A 27604-nucleotide genomic window follows, 5' to 3' on the forward strand; every position below is an offset into this window, starting at 1 on the left:
GAGCTCAATAAAAGTAGCTTTGGGGGGCTTCCCTGGTGGCGCAGTGGTTGAGAGTCCGCCTGCTGATGTGAGGGACGCAGGTTCGTGACCCGGTCCGGGAGGATCCCGCATGCCGCGGAGTGGCTGGGCCCGTGAGCCATGGCCTCTGAGCCTGCGCTTCCGGAGCCTGTGCTCCACAGCAGGAGAGGCCACAATGGTGAGAGGCCCGTGTACAGCAAAAAAAAAAGTAGCTTTTGTTGTTATAAAGGAGGTGGTAATGTGGTTTTAAAAAGTAGTGGAAATCTGTCTTTTGTTCATCTTTTAGAGGGACGTGGAAATATGGGTGTTCCTGAGCTTTATTGGAGATGGAGCCTAAAGGGTTAAAGTGAGGTGTACTTGCAGTTCTTCCTACAAACATGCATGTTTTATTGGACGGAATTCTGATCCCTAATCCTGTTCACACTACCCTGTTCTCACTTCTTTATTGCTATAGAGATTTGGTAAAGGGATAAAGGCAACTTCTGACTCGTAGTCTCAAGGGTAGAACTAATGGAAAATTCCTTTTATTCTTTACCTCCTGTCCTACTCCCTTTCCTCAATTAGGTTTACCTTCCAGTTGGATGGGAAACAACTTTATAGGTTGCTGGCTCCCTGCAAGCTGATCTTAGCTCCAAGAAGCCACAGTGTTCATAGGCTACATCTCCAGGGAGGGCACATACACATCCCACAGTCTGATTTGTGTAGTCCAGGGGAAAATAACAGCCGTGGCAGCCGACAGGATTCTGTCTCCGAAGTTCTGTCCTCGCCTTTACCTAATCTGTTCTTTTCCTTTGTAAGTGTTGGTCACCTTTAATATGACAACTAGAGCAGTGCCCAGTCATTTCTTTGTCTGCTGAGTACGTCTGTTCTTAATGATGGAGGTGAGGTGACTAGTTGTCATTAGTGCAAGTGAAGGACCACTCTTCTTAACTATAGGTTACTGTTTTCAGTGTCTTCTCTTAGCTGCCTGATTGGGCTACCTGAACCCCATTTTGGTCTTTGAAATCTAGGTGACCTTGGCTGTGGGTGAAATGCCAGTATATTATACTTGAGTGAAATATTGGTTTGGGGCAGAATTGAGGAGTTAAGTACCACAAATTTAACCTGGGTGATACCTAAAGGAATTATAAATTATTCTAATTTGGCACAAATATTTACTTGCCTATATTGATTTTGAGAATTTACATGAATATTGATAATTAAAATCTTAATACCTCTCAGTTTGAATACTGTAATTGCCTCCATATAGATTTTCTGTGATGTGAAATTTCATGTCCATTGCTAGAATCTTTAAGAAACATCTCTGCTTTAAAATCAAATAGTTAAAGCTAGAAAGTAGGCATATGAATTATTTTAAAGTACCAGTTACCGGTATATAAGTGCAGATTATATACAGATGAACTTAAGGATAATTCATTTTGCCCGTAAGTTTGTCAGAGTCATAATTACAATTATGCAAACTGCTTCAGGCTTTTGTCGTTGTTAGTGATAGTACTGCAAACACATTTAAAGATATTACTACCCTTTAAATCACTTATAATTACGGGCTAATTTAGTTTTGAAAGAAATGATAATATTATCTCATGCCCACTCAGAGCTTAAAAATATTTCAAAGCAGTGGAGATTGTGCTATACAAACCATAATGTGCTTAAAGCAGATTCTCTCAGGATTTAAGCTCTAAATTTTATTGCTTCTGGGACTCACATGATGGTTATGTAGTATGGATTTAGAGACAGTTTTTAAGACTCCTGTTGACATATGTGAGCAAAATGGTTCCTTGGAAATTCAGGTGTCCAGTCACAGTAAAGCGTGGATTAGAGATTCAGATGCGTATCGCGTGTGCTGACACACAACGAACTGGAGGGTCAGGGCAGCCTGGACTCTATTAAAGTACAGTGCATTTCTTCCAGTCTTTTAACCACTGCTGTTTTAAAAGGAAAAAGAAAAAAGTCAGCATCGAAATTATCTGTAAGGTAAAGCTACTGAGACTTAACCCCAAAGGCATGCTCTTATAGAAAACTCTTCTTAATCTTTGCAGTGCGGTTATAGCTGAAGACATGTGGTATATATTACAGTGCCCAGGGAATTCAACGTCCAACAGTGTGGAGTCACAATGAAGGCTAATTTCAGGATGAAGTGGGCGCCTTTGCTTCCTCTGTAGCTCTATTACTTACCGGCATTTCTTGTTTGCTGGACATTAGTCCAGGACTGCTGTGAGTGGGACAGGGCAATGGAAATTTAAAGGGGACCAGAGTGGGGACATATGAACCTCTCTCCCCTCCCCTAGCACCCCATCCTCCAACATACACTCGGCACTTCACGCTTGGGCATCACCAAGTCTAACCCGGTCATTGCAAAAAGGGCTGAAGGCAGAGCTGTCCATGGTTAGAAAAAAAAAAAAAAATGTTCTCGCTGTTGGTTGAAAATTCAGGTAATAACAGTCCTCTTGGTGTACAAAACTTATTAGAGGGCTGGGGAAGGAATGCTATCTCTCAGCAGCAGGCAGGAAGAAATTGCTGTTGAAAAGCTTACCTCTCTGGGGAGGAATCAGATATCAGACTTTGCCAAGCCTCAGGTCCAACCCATAAGGTCCCACCTACATCCCTCCCTCCCCCGCTGCGCCCCATCCCAGCTTTGTTAGATTGCTAGCATCGATCGCTGGCTTTTTCTGACCCAACAGTGGGTGCAGGAAAGAGAGCCAGCAAGACTTAGAGCAAGCAAGGTTGGGGTGGAAAACTGGGGCAGCTTCGGTAGGGAGAAAAAAAAAGAGAAGGAGGCGAACGGGGTTGGGGGCCATGGGGACTAAGCTTAACTGGTGCCTGCCAGCTTCTCTTTGATTTGATGGCCTTTATTCCTTCTAATTGGATAAAATAGGAAGTCACTGGCAGTCCCGTGTTGCTGGGTATACTGATTTTACTCAGACCAGCCAGCAGCCCCAGAGTGCGGATGGAGGGAGGCGGGTGGGAGAGGAGGGAGGAAAAAGAAAGAGAAAGGGAGAAAGAGAGAGAGAGAGAGAGAACGCTTTTGGAGGAGGAGGGGAGAGGAAGGTAGAGAGACGGTGAAGAAGGGAAGAGCCGCAGGGGAAGAAAGTGAATGAGCGCTCGGGAAGGACAAAGAATAGTTGGTTGCCGGGTGAGGGGTGGAGGCAGGGCGGGGAGCGCAGTTACCGCCCCTCTTGGCCGCGCTCTCGCCTTCAGATCCCTCTGCGATGAGACTGTTTGCAGTGATGCTCGGAGGGCAGGCACCTGCTGCTCTGTAATGATTCAGCCCCTTTCAGCCGTCGCGTTAACACAACAGGATGCTGTTGCTACTGTCACTGCTGCCTCTCCTGCCGCCGCCGCTGCTGCCGCCGCCGCCGCCGCCGCTGGTCCTGCTTTTGCTTTTACTTCTCCTGCATGACAGTTGTTTTCTCCATCTGAGCAGACCCCAGTTTCAGATGCTCGAGGTGAGAAACATGCCTTTCAGTTTGGGCTACTGGTTTACTTAACTGACCAACAGATCAGCTCGGTTTCTCTTTTGGCCTCTGTCCTTCTTGACCAGCCGGGATGCTTTGGAGAAGCATTTAAAAGAACTGCAAAAGTGGCCCAGAAACAGCAGTAAAGAATTACAATATACTTTTATTTGGTAGTTGCTAGAGGCTTTCTTTTCTTCTCCGCCTGCTTTCCTCCTGAACTCCTCTTGCTTTCGGTAATGGCTCTGGACTTGGAGGACTTATCGATTTCCCCCTGTAAGATGCTGTATCATTTGGTTGGGGGATGGTAATGGACGGTGCGGGAGGCCAGGCCTTCTGGAGGTGAGCCGATGGAGATTTCTCCCCCAGACATGTCCGAGGCAGCTGCTGAGAGGTCCTCCAGCCCCTCCACTCAGCTGAGCGCAGACCCATCTCTGGATGGGCTTCCGGCAGCAGAAGACATGCCGGAGACCCAGACGGAAGATGGCAGGTCCCCGGGACTCGTGGGCCTGGCTGTTCCCTGCTGTGTCTGCCTGGAAGCTGAGCGCCTGAGAGGTTGCCTCAACTCAGAGAAAATCTGCATCGTCCCCATTCTGGCTTGCCTCGTCAGCCTCTGCCTCTGCATCGCCGGCCTCAAGTGGGTGTTTGTGGACAAGATTTTTGAGTATGACTCTCCCACTCACCTTGACCCCGGAGGGTTAGGCCAGGACCCTATTATTTCTCTGGATCCAACTGCTGCCTCAGCTGTGTGGGTATCATCTGAGGCATACACTTCACCTGTCTCTAGGGCTCACTCTGAAACTGAGGTTCAAGTTACAGTGCCAGCTGACAATGCCGTTGTGTCCTTGGAGCCTTCAGCGGTACCAACCCCGAAGAATCGTATTTTCGCTTTTTCTTTCCTGCCATCCACTGCTCCATCCTTCCCTTCACCCACTCGGAACCCTGAGGTGAGAACACCCAAGGCAGCCACTCAGCCACAAGCAACAGAAACTAATCTCCAGACTGCTCCTAAACTTTGTAAGTAGAGACAGACGGATGATGATGTGTGAAGGAGAGGGGTGGGCTTGAGGTCCTCAGAAGTGTTCTCTAGAGTGTGTAGCTGTGTCCTTTTCTTCTTGGATTTTAATGGCATGGTTTGGTTTAAGTGTATCATGTGACTGGGATGCTCCGGGGTGGCGTGGAGAGATGAGTGAAAAGACCATGTGAACTGCTGGTTAGAACGGATGCTCTAGCAGCAGCTCCCTCTACCTGGATTGTTAAATTTGGGGTGGGGAACCCAAAACTTCAGCGTCTGGGAGCCATGCTTGAATTTCAGTTACATTCCACTGATTTCTAACACTTTTTAGATTAAAACATCAGACCATCCATATATATATATATATATATATATATATACATATATATATATATATATATAAAAACATGACTTCTGTACAGCAGTGAGTATGATCCTGTGTCTTTTTGTTTTCCCATATAAACTTCTGATCACCTCTCCTCACCTTTCTGTTACCCTCTGCCTCCCAGCCAGCCCAAGCTGCCTGTTCTCTTTCTCCATCTCTTCTTCCTGTTCCCTAAACCACTTCTCCCCACGTTTGTATTTTAATCGGTTCTTCCTGATACCGCATGAAATCTTTAGATGCGTATAGTGCTCACCTCTCAGCAGTATCAGACGGTTGCTGTCGTGCTCAGATAGTGGTTTGAGTTGCTGAGCCCTTATTATGGGGCAGTTTTATTTTATTCAGGACGTGGTACAAATCTGCATGAAAGGATTTTCCCAAATTAGGTTTTTTAAGTTTTATTGAAGTATGGTTGATTTACAGTGTTAATTTCTTCTGTACAACTAAGTGACTTAGTTATACATATACATATATATATATATATTCTTTTTCATATTCTTTTCCATTATGGTTTGTCCAATTAGTTTTGTTTTCTGTAATCAAATGTTTAAGTAGCTTCCTTGACAGTCATTAAAAAGTACAAGATCCATTAGTAAGGTACCTCGTTTTTTTGTTTTAGATGTGTCCTTTTTATCCGTCACCTGAGTAAAGAGAGGCCACGCTCTTAAAACAATACAGAGCGATATACTGCTGTATGTTCTGGGTCATTGCAATGCTTTAAAATGGAAAAGTTGTCAAGGATGAAACCATGACCAGTCAGATTGTTCTAAACGTCGTTATAGAAGAGGAGTTTTCTATAGCTTTTTTTTTTATGTTTCTAATTTATTTTTGTTTCTCTATCTTCTATCACTTTTCACCATTGAGACTATTTACTTAGAAAAAAGTAAAGGATCAGAGAATTTGGTTCTGAATAACGTGTGTAAAATCTCTTAGAGTTAAAGGAGAGTTGAGGGTAAGGATTCGGTGATGAAATACCCCTTCTGGTTCCCTCTAGATGGTAATGAAGAATACAAACATCTTTTTTCAGATATATTCAGTATGAAGGAGAGCTGTGTGTTCTAGAAACGCAGAAAAAGTTCATTTGTGCTTGTGATTCAAGCTCATTTCATACACATGAGTTTCTGTGGCAAAGATTTAAAGAAAAAAGAGGCTTGTTTTTCAGGTGTAGTTAGGGAAGAACCTCCTTTCTGCAGACACTGCTTTGTATCTTTATCAAATCCCTGAAGTGTCATTAAAGGTCTGACAGCCATCACTGTATTCACTGCCTCTTCCCACCTGGCAAAGTGACCGGGAAATAATACCCAGATGAAATGACAGGCTATAAAAAGCAAGTACAGATCTTGCAAAGAGAAGCACAATTCACCATGAAGACAAGGTTACTTCTTTGTCTTTATCATTTTCAACTTAAGTCTTTAATTAAAATGTGCCTGAATAGGTTTAGCTGTCCAGAAAAAGAAGGAGGACCCTGTGAAACACTCTTCAACTAAACCCTGTAATTTTGTCATCAGAGGCAAACAAAGAAAGCTCCAGCACAGTTTCCTGATCTAGGACCATGTTAAAAAGTATGTTGTGATGTTTTGAGAAATTATTTTTTAAGGTAAATTCTTCTACTAAGTGTTTTAATAGATTATACATTCCATGCAGTTTCTTTTCTTTTTTCCAAACCAGGACATTGATTTTTCCGGCATTTCTATTGAGTGGAAAAGATTTACTGCTGCCTAAAAGCATCACAGTGGCCGGTTCTGGCCAGATGCACAGCTGCAGCATTCTCAGTGCGTTGGAGATACGCCTACAAAAGCTGTCTGGGAAGTAGTTTTCTCCTGAAAAGTTAGGGCTATACAGTTGGTTAACACTTTACTGCCTATAGGGTTTGCTGTGTGGAACACTCTGGGTTAAGTTTTTGAACTAGTGCCTGAAAACAACAAAAACACGAATATCCTAAAAATTGTGCGTCTGTATTCCTTTTATTTTGGAAAGGGATTTGGTCCAGGGAGCTTTGTTTTCAAACACCCATAAGTGGTTGCTTTTGTTGGTTAAGAGTCTTGTAACCATTAACGAAAGGAAAGCAAAAAAAAAAAAAAAAAGCTTGGAATTAGGTTGTCATTTTGCAATCTGTTTCACTTTTTGCTCTTCCATTAAGAAACTGTCGCTTAGTCACAGAAGAACCGGGTCTTTTCTTTCATCATCCTGCGTGGTTTTGGCATGCACGAAGCTGTCACAGCTTTAATTTTTTTTCAAAAGGCATTGTCATATCTGAACCATGCTCTTCCGTGGTCTCAGGACTTGATTCTCCGTTTCTATCTGGCTCAGCATATTCAGCGTATTATGCACAGAACTGTAGTCTTCAAGGTCATAGTCTGTTGAGGGCTAATTGATTCTTCTTTATCCTGGAGCCTGCGAGAGTGGAAGAGAGACAATCCTAGTAATTGTGTCTGCTGTGTTATTTCCCAAACCAATCTACCTATTAGCACATTAGGGTTTTATTCCATAAATACTAGAATTACCCTCTCCCTCACTGACTCTTCTAAAATCCAGACACTCTTTGTCTTTATTATAATAAGAGGCAAAGTATCACCTTTTAAATTGCCTAGAGGTATAGGCTATGTCAGCCGTTCTAAAATGGGTATGTCTTTCATAAGGCAATATAACTGCATGTTCTCACCGTATTAATCTGTGCATACATGTAGACATTAAGAAATATAATACAGGGCTATAATTTAATATATAGACTATATATAAAATGTGAAAAAATTAAAATGTATATGTAATTCTAATATTTTTCTGCATAGTTAGTGGTTTCCCACTATGATCATTATATTGTGACTAGTTAAGTTTTTTTTTTTTTTTTTTTTTTTTTTTTTTTTTTAATGCGTTACGCGGGCCTCTCACCGCTGTGGCCTCTCCCGTTGCGGAGGACAGGCTCCGGACGCGCAGGCTCAGCGGCCATGGCTCACGGGCCCAGCCGCTCCGCGGCATGTGGGATCCTCCCAGACCGGGGCACGAACCCGCGTCCCCTGCATCGGCAGGCGGACTCTCAACCACTGCGCCACCAGGGAAGCCCCACTAGTTAAGTTTTTAGTTTTCATCAAGTCACTTAATACTGGAACCATTCATTTGTTTTCCTTGCCTGGGCTTTAAGATTTTTCTTACCCTCTGTTTATATGGAAAGATCTGACTCTGGGAGATTGCAAACTTAGATGACTGTAAAAAGAACTGATTAATTGAATTGTAACCAGGAAACTAGCATACCATCTTGAAAGAAAATGTATTTTTGGATGGGACAACCTGCTTGACAACAGACTCTTGGTTATTAGAATGTATTAATATTTTCATCTTAAGCCAAATGTGTTTTGCTTTGTCTTAAATCTTTGTATTGTTGGGTTTCATGGCAAGCCATTGTTACCAGAGTGACAATATGAAGTACTGCCATATGCAAAATTCAACACAATTAATTGAATATACCATAGGATTTCTTCCCTTCCATTGAAAAGTGGCATTCATTTTAAGTCCAGTAGATTTTTCTAGGTCTTTGCAATTGTACTTATAGTATTTCAGAATGGTGATTCCAAATAACTTTTCTCTGCTTTAACCATATTTATTGAGAGGCTAAGATGGAAAAAGCTGAAAGCTCCTCAATTTGAACCAAGTAATTTTATAAATCTACTGATGAGGAAAGCCAGACTCTGAACGATTAAGTAAAATTAAGTCTTTTACTAAAATTCACAAAACTCTGAAAGATTTAGGGAAATCCAAAATAGTAGGAAACAGAGTAATGTCCTGTCTCCCAAAATTTAATCCTAAACAGTTTTCTTCTATCATTTTTCCCCTGTTCTAGAGAGTTAGAGCTGAAGACTAACTCTGGTAGTTTAAGTGGCATCTGCCTGGTAGTTAAGGGAAGTACTTCCAGTGTGACCACTGGTCACGTGTGTATGGTTCACTTAAAACATTAAAATTAAATTTTCTTCTGATTTTCTTCTTTTGCTCTCACTAAATTTTCTGCAGTTATGGCCTTTTTCTTTTTTATTTTATCACACATACAGTGTTCCGCTTGCTTTTGAAAACAGCTTAGGTTTTTCTAGGGTGATCTCTTTCTTGACAGGCGGCAGATGGCTATATAGCTCACCTCTTTCCTGAATATCCCACTTTGATTATTTCTCCTTATTCCTTCCTCTCCCTTCCCACCCTCCCAATTATACCTTGACTCTTTCTTATTTTCCTAATTATGCCTTGGTGGCCTTATATGTCAAAATTCCATTGCATTCTAAGATATCAATGCATCTTCACCTGCCTTTTCTTTCCTATAGAACTTCATTGCATTTTAATACCAAACAGTATTTACACATATTACAAAAACACATACCAAAAAATGTCTCCATCCAGTAGACAATATATTGGTTTGTTACTGGCACCATCGATTCAGACTTTCATCCCTTTTCTTTATCTCTCCTTCTTTTCCACTGTATAAACATATAAATATACATATCAGCATTTCTGCATTCCCAGAAAATCATTATGTCCCAGGCCATACATCTCTGTTCTGTCTTCCTTCCCTTTTAATAATACCTCATTGTATCCTTTTAAAACATGAAGAGAAAGATAATTTGTAGATTGAGAAAGGCATAAAAAAGTTATGACTTGGGCTTCCCTGGTGGCACAGTGGTTGAGCGTCCGCCTGCCGATGCAGGGGACATGGGTTCGTGCCCTGGTCTGGGAAGGTCCCACATGCCGCGGAGCGGCTGGGCCCATGAGCCATGGCCGCTGAGCCTGCGCGTCCGGAGCCTGTGCTCCGCAATGGGAGAGGCCACAGCAGTGAGGGGCCCACGTACCGCAAAAAAAAAAAAAAAGCAAAATAAAAAAGCTATGACTCATCTAATGTTACTCGTGTCCACCGAATCTATTGAACTTTCTATCAGCCATAAAATACCATGCCTGCTTTTATGCTCGTGTTTGCATTTTTATTATTGTTGTTATGTCCACGTTTCAGTTTTCTTTTATTGTTTACTCTTTTTCTTTATTCAGCGAATACATCTCAAAAACCTACTATGGGCCAGGCACTGTTCTAGATTGGTTATATCACAATAAAAAACAGTGAAATCCTTGCCCTCACAGAGCTTTTGTTCTAGTGGATTTTAAGAATCGATTTGCACAGCTCGAGTTATTTCTTTACTTTCCTACACAAATACTCTCTGAATTTAGTGTTTCTTCCCCTTACCTTCATTTTATTCACATTTTGACTGCCATTCCTGTTCCTCCCATAGTATTCCTCTTCTCTATCTGTGGACTACTGAACACTTACCCAGCAATGTCCTTTATCTTAAAGCGACACCCATCCCATCTCTGCTACCAACAAGCTGGGTAACTTTGGCTGATTCCTGTTTGGCCTCTATGACACTATTTAACCAAACCATTGAAGTGGTTGGGAAGATAATATCTGTTTAGGAACACTCTCTTAAAATGGAAAATATATCCATAATTCTGCCATGTAAAGAATGTAAGATTACTTTCAGATTGTAGCAAGTTGATAGCTGTAAATATTTTTTTTCAATCATACTTTCTATGTATTGTTATGGCTTACAGAACAAGGGCATTAACATAATCCTGAGGATTTTTAGTTTCATTGTCCAGAGAAAGGCTGGAATCTGTCATTAAGTTATCTAGTTCTCAAACTGAAAAGGAACTTGGGTTCATATATTGTTCACACGAGTAGGAATGAAATAAGATCGATCTTCATCATCTTAAACCTTGTTGCCATCTTTACTGCAGTGAATTGAACCCACTGTTTGTGTGTGTGTGTATTTGCATTCAAAGGTCATTTCTGAATAATATAATCGATATTCTGTAATCATACAATTTTATATGTTGAACATTTGGAGAGATTATCTGAGTGACTTCCTGAGGGAGGAAACTCAGATCTGGAAAAGTGAAGTGACTTGCCCAAGGACACTACAGCTACTTAGTGTCAGTGCTGAGACTAAAAACTGAAATAATCCTTTTCTTCTCTATACCCTGCTTTTCTTTTCCAAGTTGTTTGTAGCCTTTATGTTCAAATAGTATGTATTGCCTTAATTTAAATGATTGTGATTTCCTGTTTATTATTTAAATCCTAACTAGTAAAATTTTCATCACTCCACTATAGATGTCTTCTTTAGAGAAGAGAGTTTTACCCCTCTGCTTTTGATCAGCGTAGGACGCCCCTCTGGAGTGGAGGTTGGACATCCCTTTCCCAACAACGTAGTATATAGGAGAATTTTTTAACAATTAAAGTTAGCCCCTACTGAAGTGTGCTACTTATTTGGAAAGAATTTAGTTTCTTCTTAATGGAAGTATTCAATCAGTGACATTGTTGAGGAACATTCATGCTCGAAGCAGATTACTGAGTAGTTTACCACTGATATCTCTTACAGCTTTGATTTCTGTCTTGCCCTAGGGCACTAGCTTTCCAGTTGGGCAGACCAGAATTTAAAAAATTTTTATTTTATATTGGAGTAGGGTTGATTAACAATGTTGTGTTAGTTTCAGGTGTACAGCAAAGTGATTCAGTTATACATATACATGGATCTATTCTTTTTCAAATTCTTTTCCCATTTAGGTTATTACAGAATATTGAGCAGAGTTCCCTGTGCTATACAGTAGGTCCTTGTTTGTTATCTCTCTTAAATGTAGCAGTGTGTACATGTCAATCCCAAACTCCCAGTCTATCCCCCCCCCCCCCCCCCCCCCCCCCCCCCCCGCACCTTTCCCCCTCCGGCAACCATAAATTTGTTCTCTAAGTCTGTGAGGGGCAGACCGGAATTTTAATCTTACCTGCCATTCTTCACAGCCTCGAGCAAGTTAGATCATCACTCTGAATCTGTTTTCTCATTTATTCATGAGAATAGCAGTGTGCATCTCTTGAGGCTGTTTGGGGGATTGAATGAGTTATGGGAAAACACCAAGTCCTAAGCCTAAAATATAGTAAATATGAAACCAGTACCAGTTTTCTCTCTCATTCTACTTTGACACCCTTCTTCACTTTATCCTTCTCCTCCTTTGATCTTGACAGAGTAGTTTTGTAACAAAATCTGGAGAGTAAGTTTGGGAGTTTGCGAAAGCTTATGCAAAACTTAGAAGATAAGAGTTGAAGAAGCATCATGGTGTAGTGGAAATTGTATTGGAAACGACATCAAATCCCAGTTCTACCATTTATAAGCTGTATGACCTTGAACAAATCACTTCACCACTTGAGATTTAGTTTTTACATCAGAACAAATGGGAATGTTAATCCCTAAAACGTTCATGAGATTGTGTTAAGGGCTACGTAAGTTACTCTATGTGGAAAAAAAATTCCTGATATTAGAACAGGGCTTAAGAAGTATTAACTTTCTTCTTCCTCTCTCTAGCACCACTCATATAAACAGTATTCACGTATGTTAACATTCCTAGGAATAAATTGTAGGGAGTCTTAACAAGTGGATTAACTTGTTATGTGTTAGAGTGATACAGAACTTTACTAATTTCCTAAACCGTAGTATCATTAAAAAGAGTGGTTTTTCCCCATAAAAAATTGGTTAGGATACATAGATTATTACTGTTTGGGTAATGTCCAAAAATCACGGTGTGAGGGGCTTTCTTACAGAGAGAATGATAAGGAGTTACTTGTAAGAGAGAAAAAGACAGGTAGTAACTAAAATTGTGTTTGTCATGAAAGTATCTTCTATGGGAAGGTTAGAGTAGTAAAAAAGAATCCATACAGTTTAGGTGTAGTGCACAGAAAGAGCTGAACCGAAAAGATCGTGAATCCTTCTTTATCTGAACAGAAATGATGTTCACCTAACGTTTTTCATTGTCCCAAACTGGAATTTCTGGACCCCAAAAGATAGGAATTAAGCTGTTCTCAGAATTTCACAAAACGCATAAAAATAATAATTTACATAGAATAATTTTACACGAGCCGAATTAAACATAGATGTTATTTTAATTTGGTTAACAATACAATATATATATATGAATTCTACAAATAATGTATGTATGTTTAGCTTATACATATAATATCCTAAATAAAAGGAGAAATGATTTGATGATTACTTAATAACTAAAATTGGGTAAATAAAGTCACTTAAAGTATAGAGGAAAAGGTTGTTTATCAATAAGTTTAAAAACAAAAATAAAAACAAAACTCTAGCCCTATATCTACAAACATGTATAGTAATCAGTAATAATATATGTTTTCATTTATTCTTTACTGTAGAACTAGAAATATGTGAAAACTTTTATGCTTTGGACATCTTGATTCTTATTTATTCAACTATGATAGATTTGCTGCAGAAATTGGACTCTGAATCAATATTGGAGCAATGAGGCCACCACTTCTAAGGGGAAAATATTTGACAACATACTAGGGCAGATTTTACCGGGGTATAGGCTTTTCTGACAGTGCAGTGGAAATAAGCTGATAGACCCAATAAAATTTGATGAATTATAATGGAAAGCTTCCTAAGGTAAAGCATTTTTAATTTTTCATCAAGAATATAGTGTGACAAGACGAGACTTGATTTACTATAATTTTCAGTGGTATGCACTTGAGTGTTTGAATTGCCTTTCTTGAGGTACTGCTATCTCAGCTGAAGGGGAAATATATGAGCTCTATTTTAAGCAAAAGTTAGTACAGAATTTAATACTCATATAATTCTCTACTTTAAAAAAAGTGTCTTCCAAATTCATTTTATTAACAACTCATAATTTAAAATTAAACCAAATGTCCATATATTCATATGCATTTGAAGATGAGAGCAACGTTGTGGACAAAGACGGTGGCCACAAAGGAAACATAATTAACAGGCAAACAAATGACACCAGAAGTTTCAAGTCTTAACTTTGCTACCTATGTTGGTGTCCGATGTTGATATAATTTTATTTCTCTAGTTTTCCTCTCTTCTCCGTCCCCTCATTTCTTACGTCCTTGCCATCCCACAATTACTTTTCTCTTCACTCTCCCCACCATTCCTTCTTCTCCAGTGATCTTGCTGCACGTCTTCCTCAATTCTCCCACCCTCCTCTGAAGCCAGGGTCTCAGAGCATCAGAGGATATGGAGCAGCTGGTCTAGACCTGTGGTTTCTCCCTAGATGGGGTGGGGGAGGGAGAGTGAATGAGACCTGAACCACAGACTTGACTACGAATAGCCTGATGACTTTCATTGTTGCCTCTTCCTTTGCTAAGTAACAGGAAGTATTTGTTTGATGAAATATGTTGGTGTCATGTAATAAAATCTCCATAAATAAATGGAATGATCTAAAGACAATGGGATTGAACTCTTGTTAGCATTTGTTTGTAATCCCTTGGTGGAGCTTCCTGGGTCATAATTGCTTGGTCTTCTGGGAGCAAAAGGAATCAGTAACCATTGATTGGTACATGATGCTAAGTATTGCCTACAAAGCAAATCTTATGAGTTATTAGTGGCCGCACCGAGTGTTACAGCTCTGATCTTTCCTTGCTATAATCCTTAGAGCAAGCTGGATTTTTACAGTTTTCCCATCAGACAACTCTTATGATTTTTCAAAGAGAAGAGAAAAAACAATGTCATGTCATCTGTGAAGACTTGGGTTTACATAGGGAAAAAAAATATATATATATATATAAAATAATCTCTTCAGTCTTTTTATCTTTCTACTTCAGTGACAGCAAGGAGATATCTACCTTAACCCCTGCTTAGGAAGTTCAGTTTCATATGCCTGTGATCCTCTAATTGTAGTTCATCTGCACTCTGGAACCTCAGGTACACACAGCTACATTTTACTAATCAGTAAACTATTTATAAAAACACTGGGATCAATATAGTAAGTCTTTGGCCTCTCAAAATCCTTGGAAATTAGTTGTTCTAGATTGCTGAGTTTTTTAAATAGCTGATGCTTTATCACCTTGAAACTTTAATTTTATCCGTTTTGGATCAAAATCTTTTGATAATCTATGCTACTTGTTAGTGGGATTTATCAAATATAGAATCTTCATAATGGTGAGTCCGGTAATGTCTTGAGGACATAGTGGGTTAGGTTATATCTTTCTTAAAAACTGAGCTCATTAGGACATACTGAGTTATATTGGGAATTCTAACCCCAGACTGATACATATTTTAAATGTACTGGGTTATTACATAATTGCAATTAGAATTTCAGAGCTTTGAAGGCATCATGGAGCGGATTTAAACCAAATTTTTTCTTTTAGCACAGAGAAAAATTATGTAAACTATCTGTGCCTTAATTTCCTTGTCTGTGAAGTGGTGGCAATAATTATACTTCCCTCTTGAGGTTGTTATGAGGATCAAATAAGTTAATGTATATAAAGCATTTGGAGTCATCCCTGGTACATAGCATTATGTAGTCGTGAGCTACCATTATGCAGTTTTTTTAAATTAAGTTGCATTTCCTTGAATTCTAAATTTGACGCCTTGCTTTTGCTATAACGGGCTTGAAGAAAGGGACAGGAATTCCAAGGGACATATTGACCAAGACGTGGATATACTACCCTTTTCATTTGGTTTGCTCACGTGGCTTTTCCTCTGTGTGATTTGTGTTACCATCTTATCTGCATTGTTCTCGGGAATTAGAAGGAGAGCTGAGAAGGGTAATCATCACTCCACCTGTCAGCCAGAAACAGAGCTCCATGGTTTAGATGGGTTGAGAGAGAAAGCCCTCCTCGCTGGCAAAATGCCATCTACTCACGTTGCTGTGGACAAGCGTATGGGTGCATACTTTAAATTTACTGCTGTGACTTCTTACTCTGCCACAACATAGTGTGCAGGTCCGGTCCATAAGAAGACAATGAAATTCTCTTCATTGTTGGAGAGCAGTTGCAGAAGCTTCAAATTCTATCATTTTAGCAAGGCAGAAATCTACTCATTATCCAGATGTAGTCAATAAATTAATGTGATGACTGGAGCTGTCCATGATGAGATAACAGTGATTTGGAAGTATCTGAATTTTATGAAACAGGATTGCAGGAGAACCATTGACATTTTAAAGATGTAAGAGCTCTTACAGATAAGCTGATCAAAATATTTTACTTTACTCCTGAGGAAACCAAGATACAGAAATGTGAAATGATTGGCTGACATATTTTCATAGTTAGCAAGAAACAGAGACAGATCTAAAAAATGGGGATGCCACCTCACTGTGCTTTTTTTCCAAAAGCTATGCTCCTTTATATAAATCAGTTAAATGTTTAGGGTTGGAAAAACTTCATTTTTTCCATTTTTCCATATTCTTTATTGAATGACTCAGTAGGTTTTGTTCTAGGAGTTCACCCCTAAAGGAAGAAAACAGACAAAAGGGTAATAAGTAAGTAAGTCAATCATGTACTATTTTAGAAGGTGGCAACTTGTATGGAGCAAATAGCATAAGGTGGTCATAGCTCTCGGGGAGAAGCACGGTGATTTTAAATAGAATGATTAAAGTTGGCTGCCTCGGACAGGAATGAAGACGCAGACGTAGAGAATGGACTTGAGGACCTGGGGAGGGGGAAGGGTAAGCTGAGACGAAGTGAGAGAGTGGCATGGACATATATACACTACCAAATGTAAAACAGATAGCTAGTGGGAAGCAGCCTCATAGCTTCGCGCTTTGTGACCACCTAGAGGGGTGGGATAGGGAGGGTGGGAGGGAGACGCAAGAGGGAGGGGATATGGGATATATGTATATGTATAGCTGATTCACTTTGTTATACAGCAGCAACTAACACACCATTGTAAAGCAATTAGACTCCAATAAAGATGTTAAAAAAAAAAAAGTAGGCTGCCTCAAGAAGGGAACAGTGAATAAAGACTTGAATGAGGGTACTTGGTTCAATTTAGGGATAAAGGAAACAAGGTGGGCATTGAAAGATATATACAATTCTGATGGGTGTCGGTATATTTCAGATTAAAGGAAGGTCAAGAGTGAAATGGGCATGTAGGCACATAGTAGGCCAGTTTGATCGGTATGAAGGGATTGGTTGATAGCTAGTGGTTATGAAGCATGCACTGTGTGCTCCATGTTTCACATGTGTTATCCAATCGTCACAAGAAAGCACGAGCTGGGTACTGTTATTGTCTTCTGGAATAAACTGATGTCACAGAATAAACTAATGGTCCAGACATTAAAATAATAAGAATGATGATGATGATATAAATAGTGCAAGAGAGAGTGGGAAGAAAACCATAAGTATAAGAGCGATTATGAAGAAAGAATTCCTCAGGACTAATTGAATATGGGGAAGGAAGGAAGGAAATGATTTTGCACACATGAGTGATTTAGAGGTCGTTAAATTAATGAGTTTCTGAATGACAAGGTCATATATTTATTCAACATGTATTTATTGTGTCCTGCTAAGTCTTTGCATATTTATACATTTACAGAGTGAGTAGATTCATGGTAGGAAGTGACTTATGCTCCAATTTCCAGGAAGTATTCGTTGTTTCTTCCTGAAGGGGCCACTCAGTTAAATAATATTAATTGTTCTTCCCTTGATATTCTATAAAGATTAAAATGGATAAAATACAGAAATGAAAGACATTTTTACTTTATCCTATATTGACATTATTCATTGTTGCTGGTGAATCAAAATTCTTTTGGGATATATATCCTCTTTAATAAGTGCCAGTAATTTGTGTACTGAGGTTTATTTTGAGGTGAAAATTGCATATGGAAGTGCGTATTGGATTTATAGTCAGCCCATTCTACTATAAATCTCTGTGTAGTATCCCCACAGCATACTACCTAGCCTTACAAATCCTTTTATGTTAGTGATGCTATGTGTGAATTCTCAGCTTGTAATTGTACCATTATTACAAAAAGCACATAGGAAATACTATTCCTCCAAAATCATTATTAATATTTTTCTCTTTATTCATGGAATATTCAAATAAGGCTAAATATTCATTAAAGTCCACAAGTTAGTTCATTCAGTTTGCTCAAAATATGAGCTCTGAAGTACCACAGTTAATGTAAGATTTTGACAGATTTCGACAGCCTATTAATAATAACATTCTCAATTTGTAGCTCCTTCATCCATGTAATTTTAGTGATATATGCGCTATGTTCCAGGGAAAGGAATATTTCAAGGTTAAGGAGGCAGTCAACATGTTGGTACATTTATTCAGTTTTTCAAAGCTGGTAAATGGAAAGAGGCAATATAATTTCTACTAGCACTGTTCAGAAACAAGCCAATGATACTGGAGGTGTATCAAACATAGCATGACCGTAGATGTAGGCAGTTAATACAAACATTTCCGTATTTAGTTGTTTATTTAAAGCAGTGATTGTTAAGTTAGTAAAAATAGCAAATAATTTTTACAATCAGGATTTTAGAAGTATAATGAAAATACCTCCATTGATTTAAACAATGTATTAAAAGAAAAAGCTTGAGCAAGAAGTTGCGTATCGTATTTTAATGTGATTAGAATATTTAATATTTTCTGTTCAAAGGTGCGTTCACATTTGAATTAAAACTCATTCAGTGATGCAAAAATTCCAGTTTCTATTCCTTCTTGTCTGCTGTCTGATCTTGATCTTGTGTTTCTTGAAAGGGAACTTATTTTGTTAACAGTTCTTTGACTTTGCACCAAAATGTCTTAGGGTCCCAAGCAGTAGAGAGAAAGCTGAATTTCTCCATGTTAGCTTGGAAATTAGGACTTAGTTCTACCTACTTCCCTTTTCTGCATATTGAATGCGCAAACCCTATAAACTTATAGGACTCTTTGGCAGAGAGACTTCAAAATCACGTGTTCAGATGAAAGTGAGGCAGAAATCTGAGACTGACTGTTTTTTAGCATTTCAAAGTCAGCCCTCTTGTGCCCTGCTTCCAGGAGAAGGAATGGAAATCACCATAACTCCAAGTGAAAAACCCCTCTAGGAACAATACACGAAAGATTCAATTTAGATTCATTGACTTCCCTCTTTGGTTTTCAGACTGGCAAATAGAAGCAACATTTTCATATTTTTCAAGGGCAAAAATGAGAGCCTGGTTCCCTGTTCCTAGTATATCAGTTTCAGTTTGCCTTGAAACTGACAATGCACGAAAAGCTCTGGAAACATCACCCAAATTCTAGGTGGTTTTTCCTCAGTCTATTTTTGTCCATCTAGGGTGTGAAGATCAAAACAATGGTATCATTTTTTTATGAAGTTAGTCAGATTTTTGAAAAGTAGAATTTCCTAGGGAAGCATAGTGATAAATATAATTTCCTTATATATTAAAATTACCCCTGCTTCTAATAGTACTGTGGATTTGTGGAGATGGAGTAAGTGCTTGCTAGAAGGCTGTTTTTCACCAGGTCAGACTTAGAATTCACGTGTTTCTTCCTCTCGCCCTGTTGGATCATTTATAAGGTCTTCTCTCAAACTTAATCATTAAAACTGGCTGACTGATTTTGATGACTGACACACCCAGAGTATTTCAAACAAGTTATCAGTTCCAAAATGCATTTGCCTCTTTGAATTTTTTATAAACAAGGTCTTCTGACATTTTCCCACACATTGTAACCAGGTTCAGCTGCTTGCCGCTCATAAACCAATAATTCGAGAGCCAAGTGTCAGCAAAAAAGAAACGTGCTTTAATCAGAAAAGCTGCAATCTGGGGAGAAGGTGGACTCGTGTCCAGAGACCAACTCTGAAGATTCTGCTCAGCCATGACATTTTTTAAAGGGAGAAAGCGGGGAGAAGAATCGCAGTGACTCATCGAGGCTTGAGGTTGGACTCTGCATCATTCTCCATTGAGTGCAGACTGGCCGACTCTCTTCAGATGTTATCTTACCTGCTGTGATCTGCCTGCAGGATTGCTTAGGGAGGCTTTAGGGCCTAGAGAGCCAGTCATTTTTAACTGCTTAATTCTTCATTCTTCTTTTTATCTAGGAAAAGAATCAACAGGTTAGACAAGGCATGGTGTGCTGTCAGGGGAGCACAGGTCAGGAGTTAGTTTCCATTGCTTGGTGATCTCCGTCATATAATTAGGTTCTTTTAAGGTTAGAGAAGAACAGAAATGGGCAAACAGGATAGGGGCAAAAGAGCTGCTTTCAACGTGATGGTGCTGCTGAGAGGGAGGAGGGGTGACCATACTGCTTCTTTAAAATGTGTGGTCTTGGTTAAAGGTCCACATTCCCCCTGCCTCAGCTGTTTAATCCCTGCCAAGAGTCCCAGCCAGGATTCCCTGGTAAGATGTATTGTGCTTTGTGATGTCAACGGAGTGCTCTGTGTGGCTGAGCTCATGAAAATCGTCCTGTTTATATCACTAATGGCTCTTGATCAGAAAAATATGAGTGTAGGTGATTTTCAAGAGTGTAGGTGTTGGGTTGGGTTGGGTTGGTTTTGGCTGTGTCCCAACTAAGACTAAGATTGTGGAATGAGTCTTCCTGATGGTGAGACTCCTGGATTACCAACATCACCACAGAGCTGTTTCACCTGGTATATTGGGGCTGCTGCTTGCTCTATGCATGCCGGAGCCGGAGTATAATCCCAGATCACGCTCGGGCATTATTAATTATACCAAGCGTTACTCTCATATTCAGTTTTTGTTTTTTTTTTTTTTTTACTTTCCAGAGCAAAACACTAGTTTTCTCTTTAAATTCTGTAGTATAAGATTCCTGTTGCTTTGAGGAAGTAGGAGGTGTGTTGTCTGTAAGTATTGCTGACTCTGACAAACCTACAACTTTCATTTCGAAGTAGAAAAAGGAGAAAGACGTGTTGGTGTCCAGAGCCTTTATTTTTATAATCGGTATGGATCTAACTTCTGCTACCAACAATAAGTCCTTTTTTTCCCCCTTTCATTTAATAACAGTTTTCTTTGGGTTATGCAGAATAGAATTTTTTCCTTAACATTCCTTGATAAAGGATATTCCCTTTAATATAAGAGAGTAAAATATCCAAAGCTTGCAAGGCAGGGTGTACTGCGCTGGTGTATATGGAAACAATTTTGACAACTGAATCCATTCTAGCAATGACTTGCTTAAGCCTCAAAATATCCCTGCTGTCATACTGCTTAGTTTACATTATTCTAGATGTTCATTATCTGTTTCTCATTCATAATGAGAATGAGATTGATAAAGGGCTAATATGAAAATTTATAGGGAAAAAAGGCAGAAAGTGAAAGAATAAGGCATGCATACCACATAATGCTTTTGCCAACTGTATTGATTTGGACACTTTCATAACGTCTCAGATGTGTTGAATCTTTGGCAAGCATCTTTTGGCATTTCCTTTTTACCAAGGTCCACTCTAGACCTCCCACCCCATGCCCCCCAGGCCCAAATGGAAATAACAAAAGAGTTCTATAGATAAGCAAATCCCACATTTTATAAATACAGAAATCTTTTCCTATGGATGCCAGAAGAGGAAAATAACTAAGAATGCCAAAAGCTACATTCATTTTGAATTGTTCAGGATGTTTCAAAGCTGATGGCTAACTGTCCAGAAAGCAGTGGATCAGATGAGTCAAATCATACTGGAGTCTGGGATGTAGTTAAGGAGCTTATCTTTGCTGTGTCCTGACATTTGAGTTAACAGAGTGGTTTCTAAAGTGGATTTCTTTAACATATTATACTTCATCTTACGTTTGGTTAAAAAATATTTCATTAGTTACTTTGGAGAAATGGCTGAAGTTTGTCTTATGGAGTCAGGGCTTTCAAAATCCATAGTTCTGGCTCATGGCGTGTGCTAACACAGTGAAGTTTGATTTTTCCTAGCCAGGTTGAACCCTAAACCTGCCATTTAGATATATTGTTTATTGTTTTTGTTATTCTTATATTCATTAGAGAGGATTGGAAAAGTGAAAATTGCCAAAAAAAAAAAAAGAAAAGAAAAGAAAATGACATGTAATACGTTCCAGTGTTTCTTATTTTTATCCCATGGAGTTATGTGCATTTACCAAAATGATGTCTAGCTATATATTCAATTTCATATCTTGCTTTTACAAATTTAATATTCTACTTTGAGCATTTTTATGTCATTAAATTTTCAAACACCTGGACTTTTTACCTTTGATGTATTACAGAACCAAGTATACCTATTGATTTAGAAGGATTTTCTTTTTTAATTAAGACACTTTTGAAGCTCTTCTTTTGCCTTGGTATACTAATCGTGCCAGGGGACTCCAGCACAAACTTGAGCTGTTTGGCCATTCGATCACATACAGGTATACTTAGGGTTTGAGGCGAGGGGATTTTGAGGTTGAACTGTGTGTCAGTCTCAGGACCAAGAAGAGAGGAAGGGTTGGAAGCTGAAAATTCACTCAGTTTTGAGTCAACAAAAAGTCCTTGCAAGCACAGTCCACAACTCTCCCTTACCCTTCTTCAGCTGCCTCTTCAGCTCTCTCCTGCATATGCTCCTAAGAGAATGGCTGTAAGGACTGTTAGTGATATTTTGGGGATTATTCCATTCTTATCTGCCGCCCTGTCCCCATTTCCACCCTCCCGCTCCCATCAAAACTTGGCATCTCTGCAAACAGGGAACATATCAAGGTATTAGAAGTTGTAAATGTGATGCATGCAGAAAGAGTGAAAAATCAAGGAGTTTAGAAAAGTTAAAATTCTTTGGGTAGCATCTTAAAAATACTGAAGTGCTTTGCTGTGTGTTACCTCATATCACGTAGAGGGGTTCAGAGAGCATTTGCTGAGGGAGTGAGGCCTGAATGAAGCTGTTCTACCCTGTAGAGTGGAGCCGCCATCCCCCCAGGGGTTCTGTGTTTTGCTTAAAATCATCCATTTCCCAGTGAGAAGAGGGCAGCCCCGGCCCTCCTTCTGTTACCCCTGAGAACCCGGAGAGCTATGGACAGAAACTAGTGATGAGAATAATTTAGGACACTTTTGTGATTTTTTTTTTTTTTCTTGCCGTACGCGGGCCTCTCACTGCTGTGGCCTCTCCCGTTGCGGAGCACAGGCTCCGGACGCGCAGGCTCAGCGGCCATGGCTCACGGGCCCGGCCGCTCTGCGGCATGTGGAATCTTCTCGGACCGGGGCGCGAACCCGTGTCCCCCGCATCGGCAGGCGGACTCTCAACCACTGCGCCACCAGGGAAGCCCCACTTTTGTGATTTAATTGTTACTCCTTCTCTCCTGAATACTGTTCATGGGTTTGTTTTTCTGCTGCTTTATTCTTAAGCAGATTAAAAAGAAAATCATCCTTGAATATTTCTAGTTTAACTCTTTTGACTAGTGGATGTTGGGAGAGAGCTCAGTGACAAAGGCCAGGGGTGATTTTACTTTCCTTTACCTCTTCCTTTGTTCATCTTCATAGTGTTATGATGAATTCCGTTTCAGGATTCCTTCTGCTTTTTAGCACGATTGACGTGTTTGTTGGCCCTCATCCGGAAATGCAAAGGCTGATTTGATTAGAGCCTTCTTTGTTCCAGGTATCTTGCATCAGAGAGCCTTTATGACAAATGAGAGAGGCGGGTTAGGAGTTGCCTGGAGATAATTTGTGGTCTACACTATAGGGAAAACCTTGCCTTAATTAATTAAAGCTCAGACACAATATATGAATTATAGTCATCTTCATAATCAACAAGATGATTTTCATCTTAAAATGCTTAATAAATGTTAAGCAGCATATGTACACACACACACACAGATATATGCACACATGTATACACATATACACACACGCTACCAATTTCTTGATATCTTTTTCTTGTTTTGATCAAATGCAAAGAAAATCCTAAAAGTAGAAACTAATAGTGTCAATATTTCATGGATTCCTAAAGAGTGAGTGTTTTAGAAGATGGACTCCCTGAAATCTTTCTATGAATAAAGTACTTTTATATAAACAATTTGGTTAGTTAATTCAATAAAAAGAAAACTAATTGACATAAACATATTTATGTGATTAGAAAGTCATCATATACACTTGAAGTGGAAAGAAAACATATCAGTTTCCACGTTACTTTTCCAAACTTCCTTTTGGCACCAAATTGATAGAGGTAGCTTGTCACTTTCTTTCTGCATTAACTTCTCCTCTGATTGCCTTGAAACTAGAACCATTTTTTCTGACCCCTATTCCAATGTGTGATTTTCATCCACCTTTTTTTTTTATTGTCAAGCATTTTTTATTCACTACTTCTCACCTCTCTTTTTCTTCATATTGATCTCATCACTTTTCTGTCTTTTCTGTAATGCCTTCATCACGAGACTGTCCCACGTGAAAAATATCAGAGACCCTGGAACCCCCAAATTCTAGATTAGACAAATTAGTCTACATTTAATGTTACTGTTTATAACAGCAACACTGTCAGTAAATTCAGTGTCTACCATCCATTTGTCAAGTGGAGATTAATTTACCTGGGTACATGGTGGATGGCGTAGTATCTTTTTTTAAATTAAAAATAAAAAGTTTGTTTCCCTTATACAGTATGTTGCATCCGAAGATCAAAACAAATCTTGCAGTATTGACCTATAACACCATTCTTCTGCTACCCTCATTAACATAATAACAATAATAACTACAGTTATGATTATTATGTTCTTTGAAGTAATAAGCCCAGAGAACTTAGTGAAATGGGCTGGCAAGTTATCCAAGTACTAACCCTAACGCATCCCTCCCCTTCTTCTTAGGGTGTGGATGCAAAAACTCCTTTTTCCTTTTTTAACTAGCCACACGTGATAAAGTAATTATTTGCTTTATGAAACGAGAATGTGCAAATTATTTTCATGGAACTGGAAAGTTAAAATTGAATCGTGAGGGCTTCCCTGGTGGTGCAGTGGTTAAGGATCCGCCTGCCAATGCAGGGGACACGGGTTCGAGCCCTGGTCCAGGAAGATCCCACATGCCGCGGAGCAAATAAGCCCATGTGCCACAACTACTGAGCCCGTGTGCCACAACTACTGAGCCCACGTGCCACAACTACTGAACCCCGTGCGCCTAGAGCCCGCGCAGCAAGAGAAGCCACTGCAATGAGAAGCCCGCGCACCACAACGAAGAGTAGCCCCCGCTCGCCGCAACTAGAGAAAGCCCGCACGCAGCAACGAAGACCCAACACAGCCAAAAATAAATAAAACAGATAAATTTATAAAGAAAATTGAATTGTGTTTCACAACAAGCACCCATTTTGGCCATAGTATTTACATGCACAATTCAAGCAAACAGCAAAACCAAAAACATCTTTTAAAGGGCTTAGTGTCAGACAGACACTACAAAGCAAATTATTTTAAAGCAGCCAGATGATCTCAGCAACTGAGCAGATAACCGCCTATCTTGTCAATGTGATCTGATCGTGTATCATACTATGTAAAGTAAAATCTCTTTGAAAGTTTCATAAAGTTTTCATTTAAATTGATTCTTAGAATAATAGATGTGGCACGATTATAAGAAGGTATAGATGATAGGGTTTATCTATCAGTTTATCAGGTAAGACACCTCTGAGTTCAGTAATAATAGAATCTGATAGTCTGAAGCCTTTTAGTTCTTCTGTTGTCGAGTAGATTAAGCAATATTTGTGCAATGCATGATAGCACATAACAAGTAATTTAAAAATGGTTATGTTTGGGCTCCCCTGGTGGCGCAGTGGTTGAGAGTCCGCCTGCCGATGCAGGGGATGCGGGTTTGTGTCCCGGTCCGGGAAGATCCCACATGCCGCGGAGCAGCTAGGCCCGCGAGCCATGGCCGCTGAGCCTGCGCGTCTGGAGCCTGTGCTCCGCAACGAGAGAGGTCACAACAGTGAGAGGCCCGCTTACCACAAAAAAAAAAAAAATTGGTTATGTTTTACAAATCACTGTCTTCCACTGTTTATACTTCCAGCATTTCCTTTGATGGGTTAGAAGAATAAAGAGCAAGTTGTAATCTTTTTTTTTTTTTTTGCGATACGTGGGCTTCTCACTGTTGTGGCCTCTCCCGTCGCGGAGCACAGGCTCCAGACGCACAGACCCAGCGGCCATGGCTCACGGGCCCAGCCACTCCGCGGCATGCGGGATCCTCCCGGACCGGGGCACGAACCTGTGTCCCCTGCATCGGCAGGCGGACTCCCAACCACTGCACCACCAGGGAAGCCCACAAGTTGTAATCTTAAACTATGGCTCTTCGACAGTGGAAAATGTATTGGAAAAAAAAAAACCTATTCAGTCCTGTATTTTCTCCCACATGATCCATCCCTATCTAGAGATGGTAAGCCAGACACCTTCAGAAAAAGAATCTACTCTTGGCTGACTGCTACACTGAATTGGTGACTGTCTTGCTCTCTGATAATCCTTCACATCCCTCCACATCGATTTTTAAGAACCCATGACTTGGGCAGTGAACTGAAAGTGTTCTGTTTCAGAGTTGAGGTTATTTGACGTTGTACCACCATGACGCTTCAGCTGAATGCTCTTTGCTGCCACAAGGGCACAAATGAAACTTCTCTCTTATACATGTAAGGTTCCACGTGTGGATAGAAGAATGTGGTAACATGCCTTTTAGGAGGCTGAAATTTACTGTATCGTCATAAAAATTGAAGAAAGCAATCTTCATTGCTTTTAATATATTTTAGTCATGGGTGACTCCAACTTTGTGCTAATACACAGAACAAAAGGTATTTCTGTGGAAGCATATAACATTTCCCTCTATTTCTAACCCTGCACGAGCATCTTAGAACTAAATAAAATTTTGTATGTGCTTCTGTCTTAGCAATGCACTTCAGTTTTATTTTTTAACTACTGTTTTGACATCTAAGGGGTTATCAATGCTGTCAACTTTTATTTTATGAAACAAACCTGAAATCATCCAAAATCCAAGACGTGTAGAAACCAAAAGGTAATGTTTAATAAATCGAAGAAAGCATAATTGAAGCTCATTAATCTTGCTAAAAAGATTTAGCAAGATTAAGATTTAGCAATTCATGAAAAATTTCACCAGAATCTCTCCTCACTATGAACATGGATTTCCTTTCAATTTTTGCCCCATTTTAAAAGTGTTTTGAGGAAATTAATTGGCAAAGAGTGACGGCAATGATTATGAATGTATTGCTTGAATAAATACTTCTCCAGGCACTTGGCATGTGGCAACTGAGAAAAGTTTGGGATAATTTCATCCCGACGCCAGAAAACTGCTTGGATAAGTTCTCTGATGATCTTTCTAGAGTGACTGATTCAAAAGTAAAGCATTAAATAGCCAATGGACCCAGGCAAAGTAGAAATTCCCTAATATAATACTGGATATATGCCTTTTTTATTCATAACAAATATCATTTTAAAAGTGGTGATAATTTTACTTCTATTCCTTAGAATTACAGAAATCACAAATGGTATCATTTAGTATAAACCGTCCCTCTCCCTGGAGCATTTTAAAGGTGATGAAACTAAGGCTCAGAGATGTTGAGTGGTGGATGCCTTTCATCCCACCAAGAGCATTGTGACATGTTTCAATTGAGCCCAAGTCTGCTTCCCAATCTAGTGCGGTATCTGCTACACTAAGGTACTTCTCAATCACATCTGTGGGCCAAACGTACAGAGCAGTCGGATTTTGTGTTAGATGTCACTGCAAAAATGTAAGAATGACAGTTTCCCCTTGGGGTACATTCCATGCTTTGCACTAGTTCACAAAAAATGCAATGAAGAGAGAATGGCTTTCGTAGTACTGACTTGAAGACTATACAACAACCCGTGTTATCCCTATTACTGGCAGTAAGAAGAGCAGGACCACATCCACCTGTGTTCTGGTTGAAATTTACTCTCGTGTTCCTCTGTCACCCACCAAACTAAGCTGTATATTTGTCTTGAGGATTTTGAATTCATAGTGTTTCTTTGTTTTGTTTTGTTTTGCACCAACAAGGAAC

At 39.6% G+C, this 27604-nt stretch overlaps 1 protein-coding gene across 11 annotated transcripts in view; it reads left to right on the forward strand.

Moving 5' to 3' along the window:
• Positions 1-27604, forward strand: part of NRG1 (neuregulin 1) — a 1032964-nt gene that overhangs the window by 909913 nt on the left and 95447 nt on the right. For 2 of the 11 annotated variants that reach the window (XM_032618345.1, XM_032618344.1), the window contains exon 1: positions 3821-4487. The exons of the other annotated variants lie outside the window; for them this stretch is intronic. In XM_032618345.1, coding sequence (XP_032474236.1) covers positions 3821-4487 — 667 coding nt within the window. Of the gene's footprint in view, positions 1-3820; positions 4488-27604 lie in introns of those variants that run through there. 11 annotated transcript variants of the gene reach the window in all.

Source organism: Phocoena sinus, chromosome 21 (genome assembly GCF_008692025.1).
Source record: "Phocoena sinus isolate mPhoSin1 chromosome 21, mPhoSin1.pri, whole genome shotgun sequence".
Lineage (NCBI taxonomy): Eukaryota > Metazoa > Chordata > Mammalia > Artiodactyla > Phocoenidae > Phocoena > Phocoena sinus.